Source organism: Nestor notabilis, unplaced genomic scaffold (genome assembly GCF_000696875.1).
Source record: "Nestor notabilis isolate BGI_N333 unplaced genomic scaffold, ASM69687v1 scaffold34495, whole genome shotgun sequence".
Lineage (NCBI taxonomy): Eukaryota > Metazoa > Chordata > Aves > Psittaciformes > Psittacidae > Nestor > Nestor notabilis.
The window spans coordinates 1-18,586 of NW_009930360.1; the positions used below are offsets into that span (position 1 = coordinate 1).

The 18,586-nt window shown below is 40.6% G+C and overlaps 1 protein-coding gene across 1 annotated transcript in view; it reads left to right on the forward strand.

The window, feature by feature from the left end:
• Positions 1-1,557: 1,557 nt before the first annotated feature.
• Positions 1,558-18,586, forward strand: part of LOC104399305 (calcitonin gene-related peptide type 1 receptor-like) — a gene marked incomplete at its 5' end in the record, with an annotated part of 41,821 nt that continues 24,792 nt past the window's right edge. Inside the window, 2 exons of the mRNA XM_010015358.1 lie at positions 1,558-1,655; positions 7,828-7,954. Of these exons, the coding sequence (XP_010013660.1) occupies positions 1,558-1,655; positions 7,828-7,954 (225 nt within the window). The remainder of the gene's footprint in view (positions 1,656-7,827; positions 7,955-18,586) is intronic.

Below are 18,586 nucleotides of genomic sequence, written 5' to 3' on the forward strand. Positions count from 1 at the left end.
TGTAGGACCTTGCACTTGTCTTGGTTAAACAGAAGAAAAATTAACAAAGTAGAGCTGAAAAGAAAATAAATACAACAAAGGAACTAATACCTCCTACCCAAGTCTTTTTTTTCAGGGCAGGCGCATACTACATTAGTGCTTTCAGAAAAGAAGGCAGTGGTGAAGACTGGCATGCCATTTAACCTGCAGCTTTCTGACAACTGGGTGATGCTTACGAGGTTGGCTTAGACCACAGTATGACATTTAAATACTGCAGCATTCTGAAGCCCAGGTGCTGTCCTGCAATTTTGTTTCACTACTGGCATACAAAATATGGATAGGTCTATCTTAGAGTTCACTGATACTAGTCAAAGTGAAAGCCTGACTACCTGTTCGTGCGTACTGGCTGCACAGCACTATAAGACCATCTAGCTGCCCGATAGCAAGGTTCATACCAGTGTGAACCAGAATTTGGCTCAGGGTGTGCTGTTCCACTGTGATAGGAGTTGAGGATAATTTTTATCTCATCTGCTGCTTTCATGACTCTGGGCCTTAATCATAAACCCCCTCTTGACTTCTCCTCTCCAAAGGGGAGAATCCTGGCATTTGTACATGCTTGTCATAACACAGTTACTCTACCTCAGTTATTTTAGTTGCCTTCTTTGCACCCTTCCTAGCTCTGCCATGTCTTTGAGGTAGAAACAGGAGTGCATTTAATATGTGTGATGTAGATTTTAAAGAGAGGCACAATGATGTTACACCCTCAGTGCCTTTCCTAATCATATCCAACATTTTGTTGACATTTTGGCAGTCATTACATGGTAAACCAGTGACTCACAGAACTGGCCAGAATGCCTCCAAGGTTTCCTGTCTGAGTTTAGATTTCAGCTCTGAGTTCAGTGTTGTGTAAGCAGGGTTTAGGTGGTTTGTCCCTAGATGTATCACCCCACTTTTTTCTGTGTTCAAGCTCATATGGCATCTTCTTGTCCCCTCAGTTATCTAAGGTCCTTCTGGAGTCCCTCACTATTATCTGGAAGACCTAAGTATTTCCTGCATCAGGTCACTGATGAATATGTTAAGCAAAAAGCCAGCCCCACCACCAATCCTGAGGGCACCTAACCACTGACTCTTCTCCAAAAGTGACCATTAAATTTTTGATCTCTGTCATTTAAGCTGTTCTCAAACTGTAAAAGCTTTCTATCAATCCTGCAGCAACCTATTTTCTTTAATACTATTTTGTGTGTGGAAGCTTGTCATGGGCTTTTTGAAAATCTGAATGTGTTATGTCTGCTGTGCTTTCCTAGAGCTTGGAAAGTTAGTGATGTATAGTGTGAGCAGGGATCTTGCCAGTTACTTCAGTGCAGCTGAAATAGACCAACTCATGTAAGAAACACTTATCTCATCTTCAGACCATGAGTTGTGCTGTTTAATAGATTGCTGATGTTAAAAGTACATTGAAAAAGAACCTTTGAAAGAAAGAAATACAAAATGGGTGTTTGATTTTGTAGATTCTTATTTAATGAGAAAAAAACCTGACTGTCTGCAAATTGTTCATGTTTGCCTTTTCTTTTCGTTAAATTGCAGATGGCGTTCATACTTTATTATATGGCAATCGTTGGCCATGCTTTGTCTATAACATCGCTGTTGATTTCCTTGGCAATTTTCTTCTATTTCAAGTAAGTGTTTCTTACAGACACTCTCTCTTCTTTCCCTGAAAGATCTCAAGTGGTAACTAAAGAAAAGCTTGGAAGGGGACATGGCTCTTACGAGTGCCTTTTTCTATAATCCTGGTAAAAAGTACCAGCACAGGGTCCTGTCACCAATGGGACATCTCCCAGTGGCGTGTAGCCAAGATCATGCTGTTGCATTTGTCAAGAATGGTGTAAAAATGTGTGTCCAATAGGGAAATGGTGTGACTGGGGATGCGGTAAGGCCTTTCATTTACCAGTTGCCTGTTATTCCTTGAAGGGCACATCCAGCTCCTGGCAGGTACAGTGACTGCACAAAACAGTGGCTTGTAGCCCCCAGCTCCTGAAGAACAGGAATACCTTTATTGATGCTGAAGACTGAGCTATAGACTTGAGTAGATGCTTACCAGACCCAGCGCTAAGAGTGAATCTGACACTAATATGTAGTCTGTCATCATCATTAAAAGGAAAAATAATAATATGCTCTACTTTAAAGAAGACTAAACCGATACTCACTGAAAGCATTGCAGCTACCATATGGCAGCTTAACTAGAGCATTTAAATCTTGTCCTTTCGTGAACCTGTCTGCATGCTATGTATTATAATGTGTCTGCAGTGAAGTAGCAGAGGGAGCTCACATTTACCATCAAATGTAGTCACAACTTCAGTCACAATCAGTAGTGAAGGTCTGTCTGGGAACAGCCTTTGGTTTTCAGATCAGGGAAATGGTTGAGTGCTAGAAGGCGTCAAAGGCAGTGGGAAAAATATTCAAGAACAAACAATGGACAAAATCCTGAGCTGTTGTACATCTAGAGCTATGATCACTTGCATAAGCTATGTTTTTCTAGCTCTTATGCAATCTTTTAAAGCTATTTAATTTTTGTAACATTACTGTAAACTGCAAATCTACTGGACTGATAGCACACTCAGAAAGCAGGGTTGTAATGTCCATGCGCAGATAGTTTGATGAAACAGAATGATGCATCCAGGATAATGACCTAAATGGGATGTTTTACTGTTTTCAGCAAATGTGCATCTGTTACTTGTAATCAGATAACCAAATCATCAGTTCATGATCAGAGATAGGGAAACGTGCACCATCAGTAGAGTGTATCTGGAGATAGCTGCAAGGTAATCTTAGAGGCCAGGTAACTTTACCTGGATAAAGGTTTCCAAGGATATAAAGGAGTATTCCATACTGCAAACTGGGAAACAAGTAATATAAGAACAATTACAACTGCTTCTGAATAAATAACACACAGAATTGTAACCAGACAGACTTTTATTGCCAGAAAACATACCTCAGTCAAGTATGCACAAACCTCCTAAACTCTTTAGAGAATGCAGTATTCTTTGACCTGTCAACAATGCAAAGAAAAGGAAACAAGAAAAAAACCCCACAAGCTTTTTTTCTTCATGAGCTTCTTTACAGAGTGTGAGAAAGAATAGTTGCACAATAATGGCAACCTATAGTAACTTAAGTCCATACTGTTGTCATTATAAGAATATACTCTTTTAAGATTGTAATTTAGCCTGCAATAAATTATTTCAAGCTAAAATTATACCAGAACACAAATAGGCCTGTGTGACAACCTGGACTGTGAGATATCATCTACTTAATTATCTGAGTTTCTGAGATGTCATTTTTTCAGCTCAAATACACATATGAAGATCTATAGAATCCATCAGCACATAGCAAACATGAAATTCCAGCTTACACATGCATAGTAATTGCATTGATTTGGGGATAAAAAGCATCCCTTCCTGAAGCCCCATCTCTAGTGCACAAGGGATGGTTGCCTTGCTTTAAAAATCTGCAGTGAAAGGTGCTCCAGAAAATTCCAGATATTGTATGCCAGTGCTTACATCAGTTCTAGGCTCAGAGTCTCTGTATTATGTAGTCTAAATCTTACATGAGGCACCTTAGCCTGTCTCTGGTCCCAGTTTTGATCTATATGTACTACATATCTATGGATATATTCAGGTTGTGTGCCTTCTAATAGTAATTTTCTCAATAACATTATGTGAAGCTTATTCCTGGTTACTTCAGCTGCTGTTGGTCCCTGGAAAGGTACACAATTGACAAGGTTGTCCATATAGGCTGGAAAAGGGTATGCTTAGTAAACTGAGAGGCCAGAAGAAGCTGGCATAAATCTTAAAACTATACAATTAGATGCCTGTGCCTCAACTGTCAGACAGGAAGGGTAATAAAAGAACAAGCGCCCAGCATCAGCACCACCAAGAGCAAGTCTAGGAATCATAGGAAAATGAAACAGTTGGATTTTGCATAGACTAAAAGAGTCTGTAGGATTGCATATTCAAAATAGGTGGATCCAAAATGCAGGTTGTGAATTCTGCTGATTTCCAGAGAGGCAGTTTGGTGAGTGTGATAACATGCAGTAATCAGATACAGAGATAGCTAGAAACTCTACACAATGAACTGATGAATTCCTTTCCTATCTAAGTAAAGATAAAGAGCACGAAACTATAGCCAAAGTAACGCTTTAAGAAAGCTGGGAAGAGCACAGTTTAATTTGATTTCAAATCCTACACCCAGGCTTCAGAGTTCTTTAGGACAGTAAAGACAGGATCTAGTTAAATTAGCTACCCAAAATGGACCAGGAAGATGATTCCTTGCCATGAGCAAAGCAGGTTCAGGCTGTCTGACTCACTCTTAGCTCTGAGTCACAGACAACACACAGTCCTGACCAGTCCCAGGCCACACTTAAAGACTCATCTTTGCAGCAGCTTTCCAGACAGTAATACACCTCCTCTTCTCTTTCCTCCTCCACTTCTCCTTCCCCTTACATGACTAATCCATGACACAAAGGTTATAGGAAGAAGTAGAGAAAGGAATTAAAACGAAGTGCTGCAAAATGGAATGACAAAAACAAAACCAAACCGTGATCATAAGAAAGTGAGAATAAAGCTGTAGGGGAGCAGGGTTCATGTTACCTTCACTGGGTTTCTATCATCTGGCTATGATCTGTCATCTGGCTATGACAGTGATAGATTGTTTGATTTTCAATAGAAGGCAAGTTGTCAATCAGACAGACGATCAGATAGCAAGAGATGGTTTTGGGACTGTATAATAGCCTCTGACTGTAGAGGCAGCAAAATCACCTTGCAGAGGTTGTTGTTTCCCACATATAAGTCTTTTGTGGCAGAGATTTTTCCTTTCAGTTTTGAGTATCAAGATTCATAATGATCTGGCATCACAGATGTTGCAGTACTTTTGGAAGGCAATTCTGAATCAGGAGTGATGAGCATCACTAAGCAATACTAACTCATAACAGGAGACAGAGTATTCATAAAATAAAGTGTTACATGCACCATCACATTATTGCAGTATTTTTATAATTGCAGGCAGGGACCCCGTTATCTTATATGATAAAACACAAAAAGAAAAAGGGACTCCTAGCTCAAAATCACTTCCAATTGAATTACTAAAACAAAGACATTTGTTTAAAGACAAATGGGTAGTACAGTAAGTCTAGATTTGCCAGAGTAATAGATGGCGTGTTCTGAATGCACCTGCAGTCTAATTGTTGTCAAGGCTTTTAAAGTTGAAGAAGGATAATTGGTGGAAGGATAATTTGTGAAAGTTCGTTGGGAGTTTTCCCCAGGGGTAATGGAGAGAAAGGTAGAAAGCATGAAAATAGTTTGGAAACTAAACAAGTAGGTAAGAGATGGAAAATAACTGGCTGGGAGTAAAAATGGGTATTTGCAGTAATTGGTATTCATGAATGAGAACAAATGACAGATTCACAGTGCCGATCTGTGAAGAAAATAACGCTAAAAGCTTCTTGGAAGTCAAAACATCCTAGATGGAATAGGGAAGTGGAGATAGGAACTCAAAAGTAAGAGTGACTCTGTGAGTAGATAGGAGAACCCATCTCTGTCAAAGGAAATGTAGGAGACATAGAATAAATGTGAAACACAAGGGAACCACAAGAAATGTAGGCATCTCTGAAACTCTGAGACACAATTGGTAGAGGCCCAGTGACAAAAAACCCTCAGAAGATCTAGGCACGGATAACTGGCTTAGTGGTGCCTTCTCGCATTATGATTAATGACTCAGAGTAGGGAGCATACAGAAAGATGGGGAGGGAGAGTGACAAGGAGCCTTCAAATAGGCCACAAAGGAATGATCAGAATATCAGGAAGAGGGCTAAGATAGGTCAGAGAAGGAGAAGATTACAGATTGTCAAAACCAGAAGAGAGGATGAGTCAAATAAGGGGTTTGGAATGTCCGCCTCTCAGTGCAGACTGCATCAGGCAGGTCCTGATGCCACTGTGATGGCAAACACTGAAGGTCAAACTAAAAAGTGAGGGTATGGAAATACATGATTAATGATCCAGATGGATCTTTAGCATGAAAGCTGGAGTCAAGAAAAAAAGGGGGGGAATACTGAGAGGAAAGGAGGAGTGAAACTAAGGGAGGAAGGCAGTCAGGGAAAGGAGCTTGGACAGCAGACAAAGGCAACATGCAGTGAAAGACAGTCCAATTTAATAGAGGAGTAAAGATGTCAAAAATCAAGTGGAGCAGTGAGGAAGGACAGGAATGGGAGTGGAAGCACATGTACCTGGCAGAGATTATCACAAAACACTGCCTCTCTGTACCAGTAGCCCTGTAGAGAGGAAGTTGGAGAGACAAGGGTCTGCATTTCTGTGGCCAGGAGCTGAAGAGACTGCTCTAAGTTATAGGGAAATTTTAATTTGTTGGGAACAGGCTGGATATCAGACCAGTCTTGTTCCCTTATCTGGTGCTCAACAGTAGCCAATACATGATGCTAAAGGAGCGATGCAAAATCAGGGTAAGTGTAGAGATACTCTCATTCCTAGCCTGCTAGCATCTCATGGACATCCTGAGCCAAGGAAGGTGTATTGGTAAATAACGAGGTCAATAAAAGTGATGAGCATTACAGGATGATGATGACCATAACCACAAAGGTGATCTCAAGCTAAAGGAAGAATTCTGTCCAACGATTCAGAAAATAAGTGTTAGGAGAAGAAAGAATAAGTGGCAGGTGACCAAGGAGCTGAAAAAATGGAAAACAAATAAAGAAACAAGCAAAATAAGCAAAGAGTTCAGTTGTTTAGATTAGCTCTCTGTTTTTAAAGAAAGTGCATTCTGCATTGACCTCCACTTGCAGAGCATCAGAAAATCTCTCCCTGTACTCCATTCCAGACTGCAAAAGACTCCTAGTGCTGAGAAGGAAGCTTACTTCAGCAAGACAGCAACACTTACTCTTTGTAGTTTTTTTAGCTACTGGTTTTGCCTGCTTACTTTCAGTGATCACTGAATACAGACATCATGCATTATCTAACCAACTCCATGACTGCCTTTTTGTAATCACCTCCTGCCAGCCTCAGGCTGTGCTCTGGGGCATGTAGCACTGTGGAGGCAGTTTTCTCTGCATCAGGGGTAGCCAATGAGGTGGCATGAGGATTTGGGCATGAATTACAAAGCAGAGATGGTTCAGGTCTGAAACTGCAATCATGACTTGGTTTCAGAAGAATCCTGTGAACTTCTATTGTGAAATTCTGCTACCCATAATAGCAGAAATCCTACCATCTCAAAGTCAGTATTCAGGAAAGATTGCTGTTCCTTCCGAGCAGGAAAACAATCTCATCTGATTTGGGAGCTTAGCTGGAGTTAGAAACATGCAGGATAGCAATCCAAATCCCCCTGTAATTTAAGGAGATTCCTGCCCAAAGTTCTCATCCTGTCTTGCCACTAATTCTGAAAGTAGCAAATAATTTTCATCTGAGTATTTGAGAAATTGAGTCTCCAGGGAACAGTTACTTATAAAGCAGTATTCCTGATGTTTGTTACTTGTATCACGCGCATCCAATAATTCTCAGGGTTCTGCTTCACCACTTAATATGTTGAGTACCATGAAATAAAGAAAAGCATCAAGGGCTGAGAATGTAGCTGGATGGCTCTTTACAACATGGTCTAAAAAGCATGTGGTGCTAAACAGGTGTAAAAACAAAACAAAAAATTTGACAGAGGTTATGGCTGCAATGCAAGGCATGTATTTTCCGATTATGCCTTGCCAAAAGGCATTCTTGAGAGGCTGTTTCCAGAAAGAGCTTGTTAAAGTGACATCAGAAGAAAAATACTAATTTACAACGTGTGCTACATATTTTTCAGGAGCCTCAGCTGTCAAAGGATAACACTGCATAAGAATTTGTTTTCTTCTTATGTGCTGAACTCCGTATTTACGATTGCCCACCTCATTGCTGTTGTACCTAACCCAGGCCTTGTAAAAAGGGATCCTGTAAGTACTGCATGACTTCTCTCCATCTTAAGACCCCAATGAAATTACTACAGTCACGACAAAACCAAGCATTCCTATTCACCAGTTAATGATAGCCATCTGGTGAAGCACACATGGAGGGTGCAGATTCTGAGAATTTCACTCAGCCTTGCTCAGATCTTTCACCAAGCAATAAAAATCTTTGAATCAGGTACAAGAAGGAGAAGCCTCAGACTTGCTCCAGCTAACCCATCCATTCAAACATGTCAGATCCCCACTGTTTTCGGTGCTACCTATCCGATATTTCCCAACAAAGCCCCTGAAGGGGCAGATGCCATCGGCATCCCCCACTCCTTTCTCACAAGCACACATGCTGGGGAAAAGCAGGAACGGGGAGAGAGACCGCTTTTTTAAAAATACCCCCCCAAAACATCCTTTTGCTGCATTTTTTTTCCTTGAGTGGTGGTAAATCAAAGCAATAGCATGCTTCACTGCTCTTAGATAGTGACAGAAGTTGTGCCAGCCGCGCAGCTGATAAATATGTATCGCAGATCTTGGTCACCCAGCTCTGATCTTTGTCTCTAACAGAGCAATGGCAGTGTGCTCACCACCATTACTGCAGCCCTGGCTGCTGTGAAATTAATGCAAGGCTGGAAATCTCTCAAGTTATGTCACAACACTAATCAGCTTGACTTCTAATAAAATCATTCAATTATGGTTCAGCCATTTATCCACTTCTAATTTTGTGAAAGTGATTAAACATTAGCACCTGATATAATCTGATCACATGTGTATCTCTCAAACATGTGCTGGATAAGTAAGCTAGTTAAAGCTTACTAGTTAAGTAAGCTAATTAAAGCAGGAAATATATGGGCTAAAGAAAACATCACCAGTCCCAGGGACCATCTGGAGATTAAAAAAAAGAAGAGCAGAAGAATAATTTAAAAAATCACACATTTTGTTTCTCCTTCCCGCATGGCTTCATATGTACATAGCCTATGCAAGAAATGCAATGAGAATATAGTTGATATTTGAAGATAAAAAGCTGCAGATGATATCAGGCACCTAAATTGAAGTAGGATCCTTACTTCAGGGTTAAGAATGATACTTCCTGACAGCAGAAGCAAATTATCTGAAATGCTTTAAAGTAAAAGTTGAGGCTGTGGCGAGGACCTTTTAAATTTCATTTTAAAACTGTATCTAGTGCCTTTGGGCTGGATCTCTATTTGGATCTTTATTACTCTATTTTGAGTAATCTTGACCCCAGTGAAGTCAATGACAAAGCTCTCAGAGGCTTCGGTAGAGCCACATAGTCATAGGACAGGCACTGGCATGCAGAGCATCACCTAATGAAAACCCCGACCTCCATTGTTATGGCAATGGACAGTATAGAAATTACGTAAGTGGTTACATTTGGAGGCTGTGGAGTCCCAGGGCAGTGTGGAGGTTCATGTGTGTGATCAACTTTCAGGTCTCCACTGGGAATACAAAGAGCACCCTTAGTGCTGAACACAGTCAAGGAAATGGCCTAAGCGTGTCCTTGCACTAATCTTACCAACTGTAGCTGTGTTAGTAAACCTGGCTGCAGCTAGTCAGCTAAGCACACATTATATATATTACATATATATTGCATAATATACTACGTATAGTCTCCATATGAATATATGAAGACGTAAAAGATTTCTATTAAAAATTTAATTATTCCACCAAATATATTCCCGTACTAATTTTAATGCCAATTAACAGAGCAGATGAAAGCTTTATAGCTTTTTGTTTTCTTCTATCCTTACTGCACCCGCTGTTTTATTAAGTCCATTTTAAGACAACTACTTCTGAATTTCTGAAGTTTTCTTCATTTATCCACTTTCTACCTGTGCATTTTCTGAGCCTGACAGGCTTATGTGTGTGTGTCTCTTACCTCCTATATATACAGAAAAACTGAAGTATGTAGAAGGAATTTCAAACAGTTACAAACACCCTTGTGTAATGGCCATGTACAGAGATGAAGTTTGAGGTATTTATCCTGCAAAATAATAAATGTGTTTCCACTCCAGTAGCTCCTGCTTTTTTTTTTCCTGCCTAAAGTTTCACAATAGATTTTAAATATGCAATGCCATGGGAAAATACTTACTGTGAATACATATTTATGAGGATAGCAACAAATCCATATAATTTTGAAAGAAAAAAGAATGTTCTGTTAAATAACAAAGAGAAAAGACAGGAGGAGCAAGAGAGAAAATTCATCCCTAACACCAAGACACGCACATTCTTCCTGTGATCCAGACACAAAGATGTGAGACAATCCAAAGCATCATTTACATCAGGAGAGGCAGTACTGCATCCTTACATATAGTTTGCTGCACAGAGTTAAATCCTTTGATTGTCATCCTGCTCATGTAAAATGGTAAGTCAAGCCACTTTTTTGATATATTTTAATTTGCTTTTTTACCTTTGTTTTTTCCTGCTTTCTGGTTATATAATTTTCCTTGTCTCTCTCTCTCTTGCTTTTATCTGGATCTGAAGTGATGGAAGAAAAAGACCTGAGCCCAAGTGGCCATTCAAGAAACGAAGAGCAATGAAAAAGACTCAGAAACACTTGTAACAAAAATAAATAGGATACATGTATGAACACTCAGCTACATATACTGAAATATATTTTGTGAGATAATTTTTTACGTTTTAACATAGCAACTATTTTAATTACATTTTTACTGGAACAGATTTTATATAAAGGTGTATCTTCTATCACCTTCTTAAATGAGACTGACCCACAGGAGAAGATAAACAGCACATTATGTTCTCCATTAAAAGCCCTGGAAATATAAATAAAACTCTTGGTGCCTAATCTCTTAATATAGTCTTGCACATCAGATTTGTATTTTTCATTTTGATTCTTTATTAATGTAACTATTTCCAGAGCTTTCCTGTCACTCTCAAAGCATCTCCGAAGTCTGTTATCTTAGTACATCTGTTCCTCCATCATGCTCCCACTGGATTACTTACAGGGGCCTGTCCCAAAAAGATGACTCAAAGCTATTCTAGAGTATCATCTAGATGAAGAAGTAATCAGAGACCAAACTTCTGACACAGAAGTACTAGCCAATACCTAGAAGTCCTGTCTCCTGGGTCTTCTATAGCGTATCTTTTGCACTAGGATTCAGTGTTCCAACCCTGGCAGTGTTCAAGGCCAGATTGGACAGAGCCTTGGGCGACATAGTTTAGTGTGTGGTGTCCCTGCTCATGGCAGGGGGGTTGGAACTGGATGATCTTAAGGTCCTTTCCAACCCTAACTATTCTATGATTCTGTGAAAGCTCTCATCATCTTCCCTAGAAGCCCTTCATCTAATGAAGGGTCTAACTGGCTATCTAAAACACTACCTTTCTGCTGCCTCAGGTATAGGAACAAGGTTTGGTGAGATGGGCCCAGTTTGTATTTGTGAATTTACAAATTGTGCAAATTTTGTGCATTTGCGGTTTATGCATAGACTTCACTAGGACAAACTGGCTCAGCAAGGTTGGCCTAGAGAGCATAAAATGTATTACTTGCTTTTCTGTAAGTCAGAGAGGGCCAAAGTCAGTCTACAATCAAAGGTTTTCCACCAATTTTGTGTCTCACCATACCATGTTCAGTGATGAAGTTCTGGCATTTTTTGCTCAGCTCCAAAGTAAAACAAGAAGAAAAAGTGCCTGTTATGGATGAATGAACTTGACCTTTTAATTGATAATTTTCAAGCCAAGGACTTGCAAGCAAGGCTGTGCTTTAGACTTTGCAGGCCCCAGAGCAATTTTTGACATCTGCAAATAAGTACACAAATCCCATTAGTTTTCCTTTTTCTACATAGATACATGAAGACAAGCTCACATCTCCTATCCCTCCCATTTCTTCTGCGAGAACCACTTTTCTGTCCTTAGATTTCACCAGTAAAGCACAGAAGAAGATCAGGTGTTTCAGTGGCACAAGTTCTTTCCTGACATAGCAAATGCTATACCAGGACAGGGGAGTCACAAACTGTCTTCTGAAACATGAACCAGTGTAGTCACTAACATCCTTCTAAGATCCATTTAAATTATTCTTACCTATTTATTTAATTATTAGTTAATTAATTAATTTAACACAAGAGGATGCCACTGGTAATTGGGAAATCCATTGAAATGGAGGGAGAACAGGAAGGCTTGGTTCTAATGCTCAGGTTTAGGAAGAAGTTGTCACAGCTAACGGACATTTCTGAACTGGACTAGAAAGCACCATGTCACATTCCTGAGGTTCATGGCTGCAATAGCTGAGCCTGAGAGATGCAAGCAAGAACAGTACCTGATGTGCATGTGTCTACAGGGGGTCATTTCAGGAGGTAACAGGGAAAGCAAATTCCTACTCTATCTGCCTATGCCCTCATCCACAAAACAACTGACACATGGAGGAGACAGCCACTCCTGCTGCCATTGTGTTTCTCTAGTATCAGCAGAATTGCATTTCTCAGGATATAATCCTTTGCTTGCTAACAGCATTTGTTGTCTCGACTCCCTCTCACCAGTCCTGTCCAGAACTACTAAGCCACGGATCTAGAAAAGTGGCATGGTACCGTGCAGGATGCACAGGGACAGGATCTCCTGCTCTCCAGCTCTGGCACCCTGGCACCAGTTTTACCCTCATTGAAATCACTGGCTTGCACTGGCATAACACTGCAGTAATTCAGATGTAGATCAGAATCTCTTTTTCCATTCTAGGATGGATCAAGTCTTCCCCCTCCCATGAGGTTCAAAGAGATTAATGCAGACTAAGGGACATTGTAAATTCAGAACCAGACACATTCAAAGAATTCTCACAGATTTTCAGGCTAGAATAATATCTGCATTCATTTTAAGACAGATCTTTCAGGGTCTAAATGGCATGAAACAGAGCAGCAATTCCCATCATTTTTCCCAAGGACTTTATATTCTTGTTTATTTTCTCAAAACTCTCAGAGTAATGGAGGAAACAAAGCACCATGTAATCTTGGTGGTGTCAGATTCGCTGATCTGATATGGTGTGCCATGGCCAGAATATGAAGTATGGATGATTAAAGAAAATTCACAGCATTCATAAATGGCACTTCTGTGAAAAGTATTTGTGGTTTATGTGGAACAACTGAATCTGGGCTGCAAAGAAATCAGTCACCATCTCTCAAAAAGGTCTGAGCTTTCTCAACAATGTTATTATGGTTGCTTTATCAATGGGAAGGCACTATCAAATTAACAACTGCCATCAGGAGAGGAAAACAGAGGTTTAAGAGTCTAAGAATAAGTGTTTATTTTGGGACAGATTTCCTCATTGCTTTCCTCAGGAAAAAAATCTGTCTACATTTCAGTTGCTTGCTCTTCTTTTAAAGCAGTAACTAATAGTAGGCTTAGGTTTCTCAAAACTGTGCAGCATCATAAAGGGATGATAGCTTTCATGTAGGCCAGTCCCAAGGTATTTCATGTCAAAATAAGCCAGCCTCTATCAGATCCTATAGATGGTGTTTTGGCAGCGTGATCCACACACACAGCCTTTTATTTAGGAGGCGGAGTGCTGTTTCCTCCAGAAATGTCATTCTAGAAAGGACTCTGTACTGCAAAATGCAGTTTTCCCAAAGTTGAAGGCATCAGGTCCTGGGGGTTGTTCCCAGGTTTTCAGGCTGCATCTTTTCCGCTCAGGTGAGGAAGATCAGCAGGGATGGAGGCTGAATACTTAGCACACAGGTCAAACTGCAGATCTAAATGTCTCTGAAAAGGCTGATTTAACCTGTCTTTTTGCCTAATCCTTGTGCACCCGCACCATCTCTGGACTCTGAAGCTCTGCTACTGTGGCAGTGAGAAGTCAGTATTCCCAGGACAGCTGTTTTCAGAAGCAGCAAAACTTCAGCAACCCTGGTCTTGCTGTTATTGACTGCACTTTTACTGTTTGGGCATAGTGGCCATTTGCAGCCACTAGGATTTTTATACGAGGTTGTCATAGCAAAACACACACTGGCTGTATCTTCAAAATGAGAGAACCCACTCCAGATTTGCTGAAATTCATGACATGCCTTCAGACCTGCTGTTCAAGAAAGGTGTGTTCATTTGACTCTTAGAACTGAGCTGTAGTGGTCCCTGAAAGGCTTAGTCTTTTCCAGTATGGAGCTTTGCTTGACTGAGTTCTGACACTAATTCAGTTCTCCATGCTTTACTGAGGCTTTTTAGTGTATTTCCCACTGTTTTTCCTCAAATGATGGGAAAGGTTTGTAGTTGCAGAGTGAAGATAACTTAAAAATGCAGTGTGGGACCCGGGTAACCATAAATTTCTACCAGTTGTACTGTCTTCTAGCATCTGAGATTGAAAGGCAAACAGATTATATGTCATTAGCCCCTAAAAACACAGACATGGAAAAAATGTCAAGTAGCAACTTCTTCTTAAATGTCAGACCAACAAGTGCAAATGCTAACTGTTGCCTTTTTGGTAGATGCTGTGCTACGCTGTATGGACGTGGCATCCTCTAGTGAACTCCTGCTCTTGTGCTTTCTACACAAGGCCTCCCACATGAATAGAGCATTTAAGTAGCTTAGGCTTTGATATTTGTCTGGGAATATAAAGCAGTTGTGTTTGGAAACCAGGCTTGTAGTTTTAGAAGCAACTACTAATTCAAGATAATTCAAATGGAATTTGAGGTTCCTCTCAAGGTTTTCCTTACCGTGTGCCTTTAAAAGTGTCTACCTAAAATGTGAGAAATTAGAATCTGAATTGGACAGGAAGTAAATTTTTCAAAATCCCTCAAAAGATGGACATTTTCCAAAACATTCTGCTCTGAAGGACAGTTCCATCATGTTTCCAAAACATGATACTGTCCTTGATATCGTGCTGCCACAGCTATTTTTGTCACTGGAATGTGTCTGATTAAATGGCAGTGCTGCAAGTGCAGGCAGCTGTGTTTGAGTCCAAGAGACAGTTTGCTTCACTCTAATGCAGGTGGCTAAAACAGGTCAGGTGTACTAGAAGCAGAAGGCTCATTACTCACCAGGGACTACTTCAATCTACACATCTGTACCATGAAATCAGACATCCAGGTTAGGCAACATGAATGTCATCTATGCTGTTTCATTGCCCTTTGGTGACTGCTGTGCAGACTTATAGCACATTTTTAGTCATGACCCAGCCACCCTACTCCTCTTGAAAGTATTTAAGACCAAACAGAAGTAGCCTGAAACAGCAGAGAAATAAATGAAAGGACATCAAAATGTCTTTACAGATGACAGCCAAGCACATGGGTTTAAGAGTATCTGAGAAGAAAAAGTAATGGCTCTCAGCAGGAAGAAAAAATGAAGAGGCTTGGGCTGATTATGTACATGGTCTTTAGCTTTAGTTGTCAGAATGAGTTATCAACCAATAATAGGTCATCTATTTGGATAATGAAGCTCCTTTCCTCATAATTTCACCTCTAAATGGCTTATGTTGGATACACCCAACTGACTGTTTTCTGAATTTCCCAGTGTCCTCTTGGCCCAACATCCTTCAAAGGGTTGGGGCCTTCCACTGGCATCAGGTTTCCTCAGGAAAGGCACTGGAGCAGTCTGAGTGCATCTAGAGAGTTAAAATACCCACAGGCATTTAAGGTCAGGTATATCTTACATTTAGACACCTGTTTTGTAGATACACACAGCTAAGCTAGTGGCTGCATGCTCTTTTCATAGCGAAAGTTAGACAAAGGCACATTCAGGGTACTATCCATATGACTTATTTTAGATACCTCCTTAGGTTAAGGTAAATTTTGCTTTAATCTCCATCACCTCTGTTGACTCGTTATCTTTTGACTACATGAGGGACAGCTTGGGAGTCTATATTTAATCTCACAAATCCCAGTCATATCATTATAGAGCATTTAAGTGAATAATGGAGTGGTTATATCTGTGTCATCAAAGCTATATGTGTACCCAGTCCCTAGGAAACGCCTTCGCAGGTCTAGATCTTATACCTCATATGTAACCATAAGTACAGTTGGCTGTTAGCTGTACTCCATGTTGGCTTAAACTAGCCTTCAACTAGCCTGGCTCAGGGCATGACAACTTGCCCAGTGCCCAGGTATGACTGTAAAATCAGCCAAGGCCCTGTATAAGTATATGTTTGAGTAACCTCTGTCTTGTCCCATCCTAGTGTGCCCAGTGACTCTTGCTCAGGTGTGATAGTGGAGGAGAGGTGCCTGGAATCACTGAAGCTCTCACCCCTTTTTATTGTGGATTACCTCCCACCACTGGGAGAAAATGGCAGCAGATCAACTGAGCACTCTGACTCCATTTCCAGTCCAAATGAATAGCAGGTCAAATAGTTCCTGTACTATTTTTTTAGGCTACCCTGGTTGCCCCTCTTTTCTCCTCCTCTGGGTCCATCTCTGGTGGCCTTTGTGCCTTTCTCCATCAGTCCAACTCATACTTATGACACCTTTCTGAAAAGCTTCATCCCTCAGAAACCAAGCTAAGAAAACCTACTGGCATGATGAGGCTGCGTGAAGCTTGCTTGCCATGGTGCATGCCATGGGCAAGGAGCCAATGGCTGGAGCATGCTGGCAATGATGGCACATCCCTGCTGGATATGCCAGGAAGCACAGCCTGGCACAGCGCCCTGCGGAGTGCAAAGCTGCAGCCCAGGGAAAGCAATTGCTACAGCAGCTGGGACCCAACAATGTGCGGATGTAGCCATATTAATTCCTGTCCAGAATGCCTAATTCTGGGTTGGCTGCTTTGCTGTAGCATAGACATGGACACAGATGCTGTTAAAAATATCCCCTGTTGTTTAATTTCATATTTTGCTTTCTTGTAACACAAAACCTAGGATTCCTCTGAGCAACTGTGTACATTTTGTTCTGTAAATGGTTTAAAAGTATATTAAAACATTAATCATAGCCCAAGCCCCTGTGTGCCAGGTTTCTGACTGGAACACAATTTAATGGATGACTCACAGTAGATATATTGTATAATGGTATGATGTTCTGATAGCCAGTGATTTACAGCTACAATACTTAGCACTGTCTTGCTTTGGAAAATCCTTTTATTGCTTATTTGTGTAACGTGGATACTTGGAATTTAAGAATATTTTCATAGAATTATGTTCTAATAGCTAGAAAAACAAACAAACAAACGTGCAAAGTAGATCAGGAATCAAACTTTATGCTATTCCTTAAAAATGCTAGGTTAAGAATATCTGAGAACATACTGTATTGCCTTCAAACTGAATTTGAATAAATCTGTGGCAAACAATGCAAACTCTCCTGGAGGAGGGTCCTTCACTGCTGTGCACTGGGGAGGTTCACAAAAGTGAAGAAGAACTAGGCTAATAAGGTCAAATATGTTTATTTCCTTTTAAACAAAGAAGTGAACAACTGTAGTGATGGCCCATATAGCTGGCTTGGTTTAAAATCAGTAACACTGGTTGGCCTACTCTTAACAATTTATTTGAAATGTCAGTCAGGGGTCATTTCAATGGATAGCAAGCATTTGAAAAGAAAGATTGTGTTATGCACACCAAGAGGCTAACCCGCCCTTGCTTTCCATAGGGCAGGCTGGTGTAAAGCACAGGCCCCTTAACTTCCCAGCCTGAGTCCCTTCACTCAGGAATGAGGAGACACAGTAATGTGTACAACCTTCCTATGCCAAAACTGAGTCAGTCCTTTTACTCTGACTGAATTACTAGGAAGACCTGCTCAAAAACAAATAGCAGTTTGTTTCACATTACAGTTTGTTATTATTGTTGAAGATTGTATTCTGGGTTTTATGTAGTCAGAATGTTTTGGTTTGATTTGCCCTAAAGGATAGTGATGGTAATTAATGCTGCAGCTTCCTGTCCATAACCTATTAACTCTAACCAAGGAGAGAGTGAACTGACAACTACGTGTGATGAGAGGCTGCTGGGTCAGCCAAGGAGAGTAGCATGCCAATTACATTACTGCACAATTGCAGGGTTCTGCGTAGGCAGATGGACCTTTGGGAGTCCTTTGACAGGACTGCAACATTAACAGTGTTTGTAATATGCCAAAATATCCTGCAAAACATCATAGACTCCTGTTCTAGGTCCTTCTTGTAAAAGGAGAATAAATTTTTTCTTCTCTGTGAAATGGTTCCAGCATCCTTTTGAAGTGCTCTTTTTACATATTGCAGTTGAGGTGTTCAAAAGAGTTACACGACTCTTAACAAGATTTGTGAGAAGAATATGACTGACTGTACTCCTATTGACCCCTTTTGCTCCTGAGCAGTTAGACACAATTTAGGGCCATTGCAGGTTGCTTTCATGAGGAAGGAAAGTTGTCAAAAAGTTATCAATAAAGGAGATTTTTTTCTCTGGTGCTATCCTGCAGATCTGTAAAGAACTTCTCTCAGCTTTTGTGCTGAGTGCAATGAGAACAAGTAGCAGGAGGCAGCCTTTTTGCGCACAAATTGAGGTTTTTGCGAAGCTGCATTCTGCCAAAAAAAGGTTCATTCTTGGCCATCCTCCTGGAGCCACAAAGGACCTTCTTAGGAGGTTATCTAGCTTTGGGGGCTTTCCTGGTAATTGTATCTTTCCTTTGCTGCATAGCCACCAACCTGTGCAGTGAATGCTGTCTGTCTCCAGGCTCTCAAAGAGAAGAGCTTTTGTTTATTCCTATGTTTGGAAGACAGGAGCACACCAGTCTG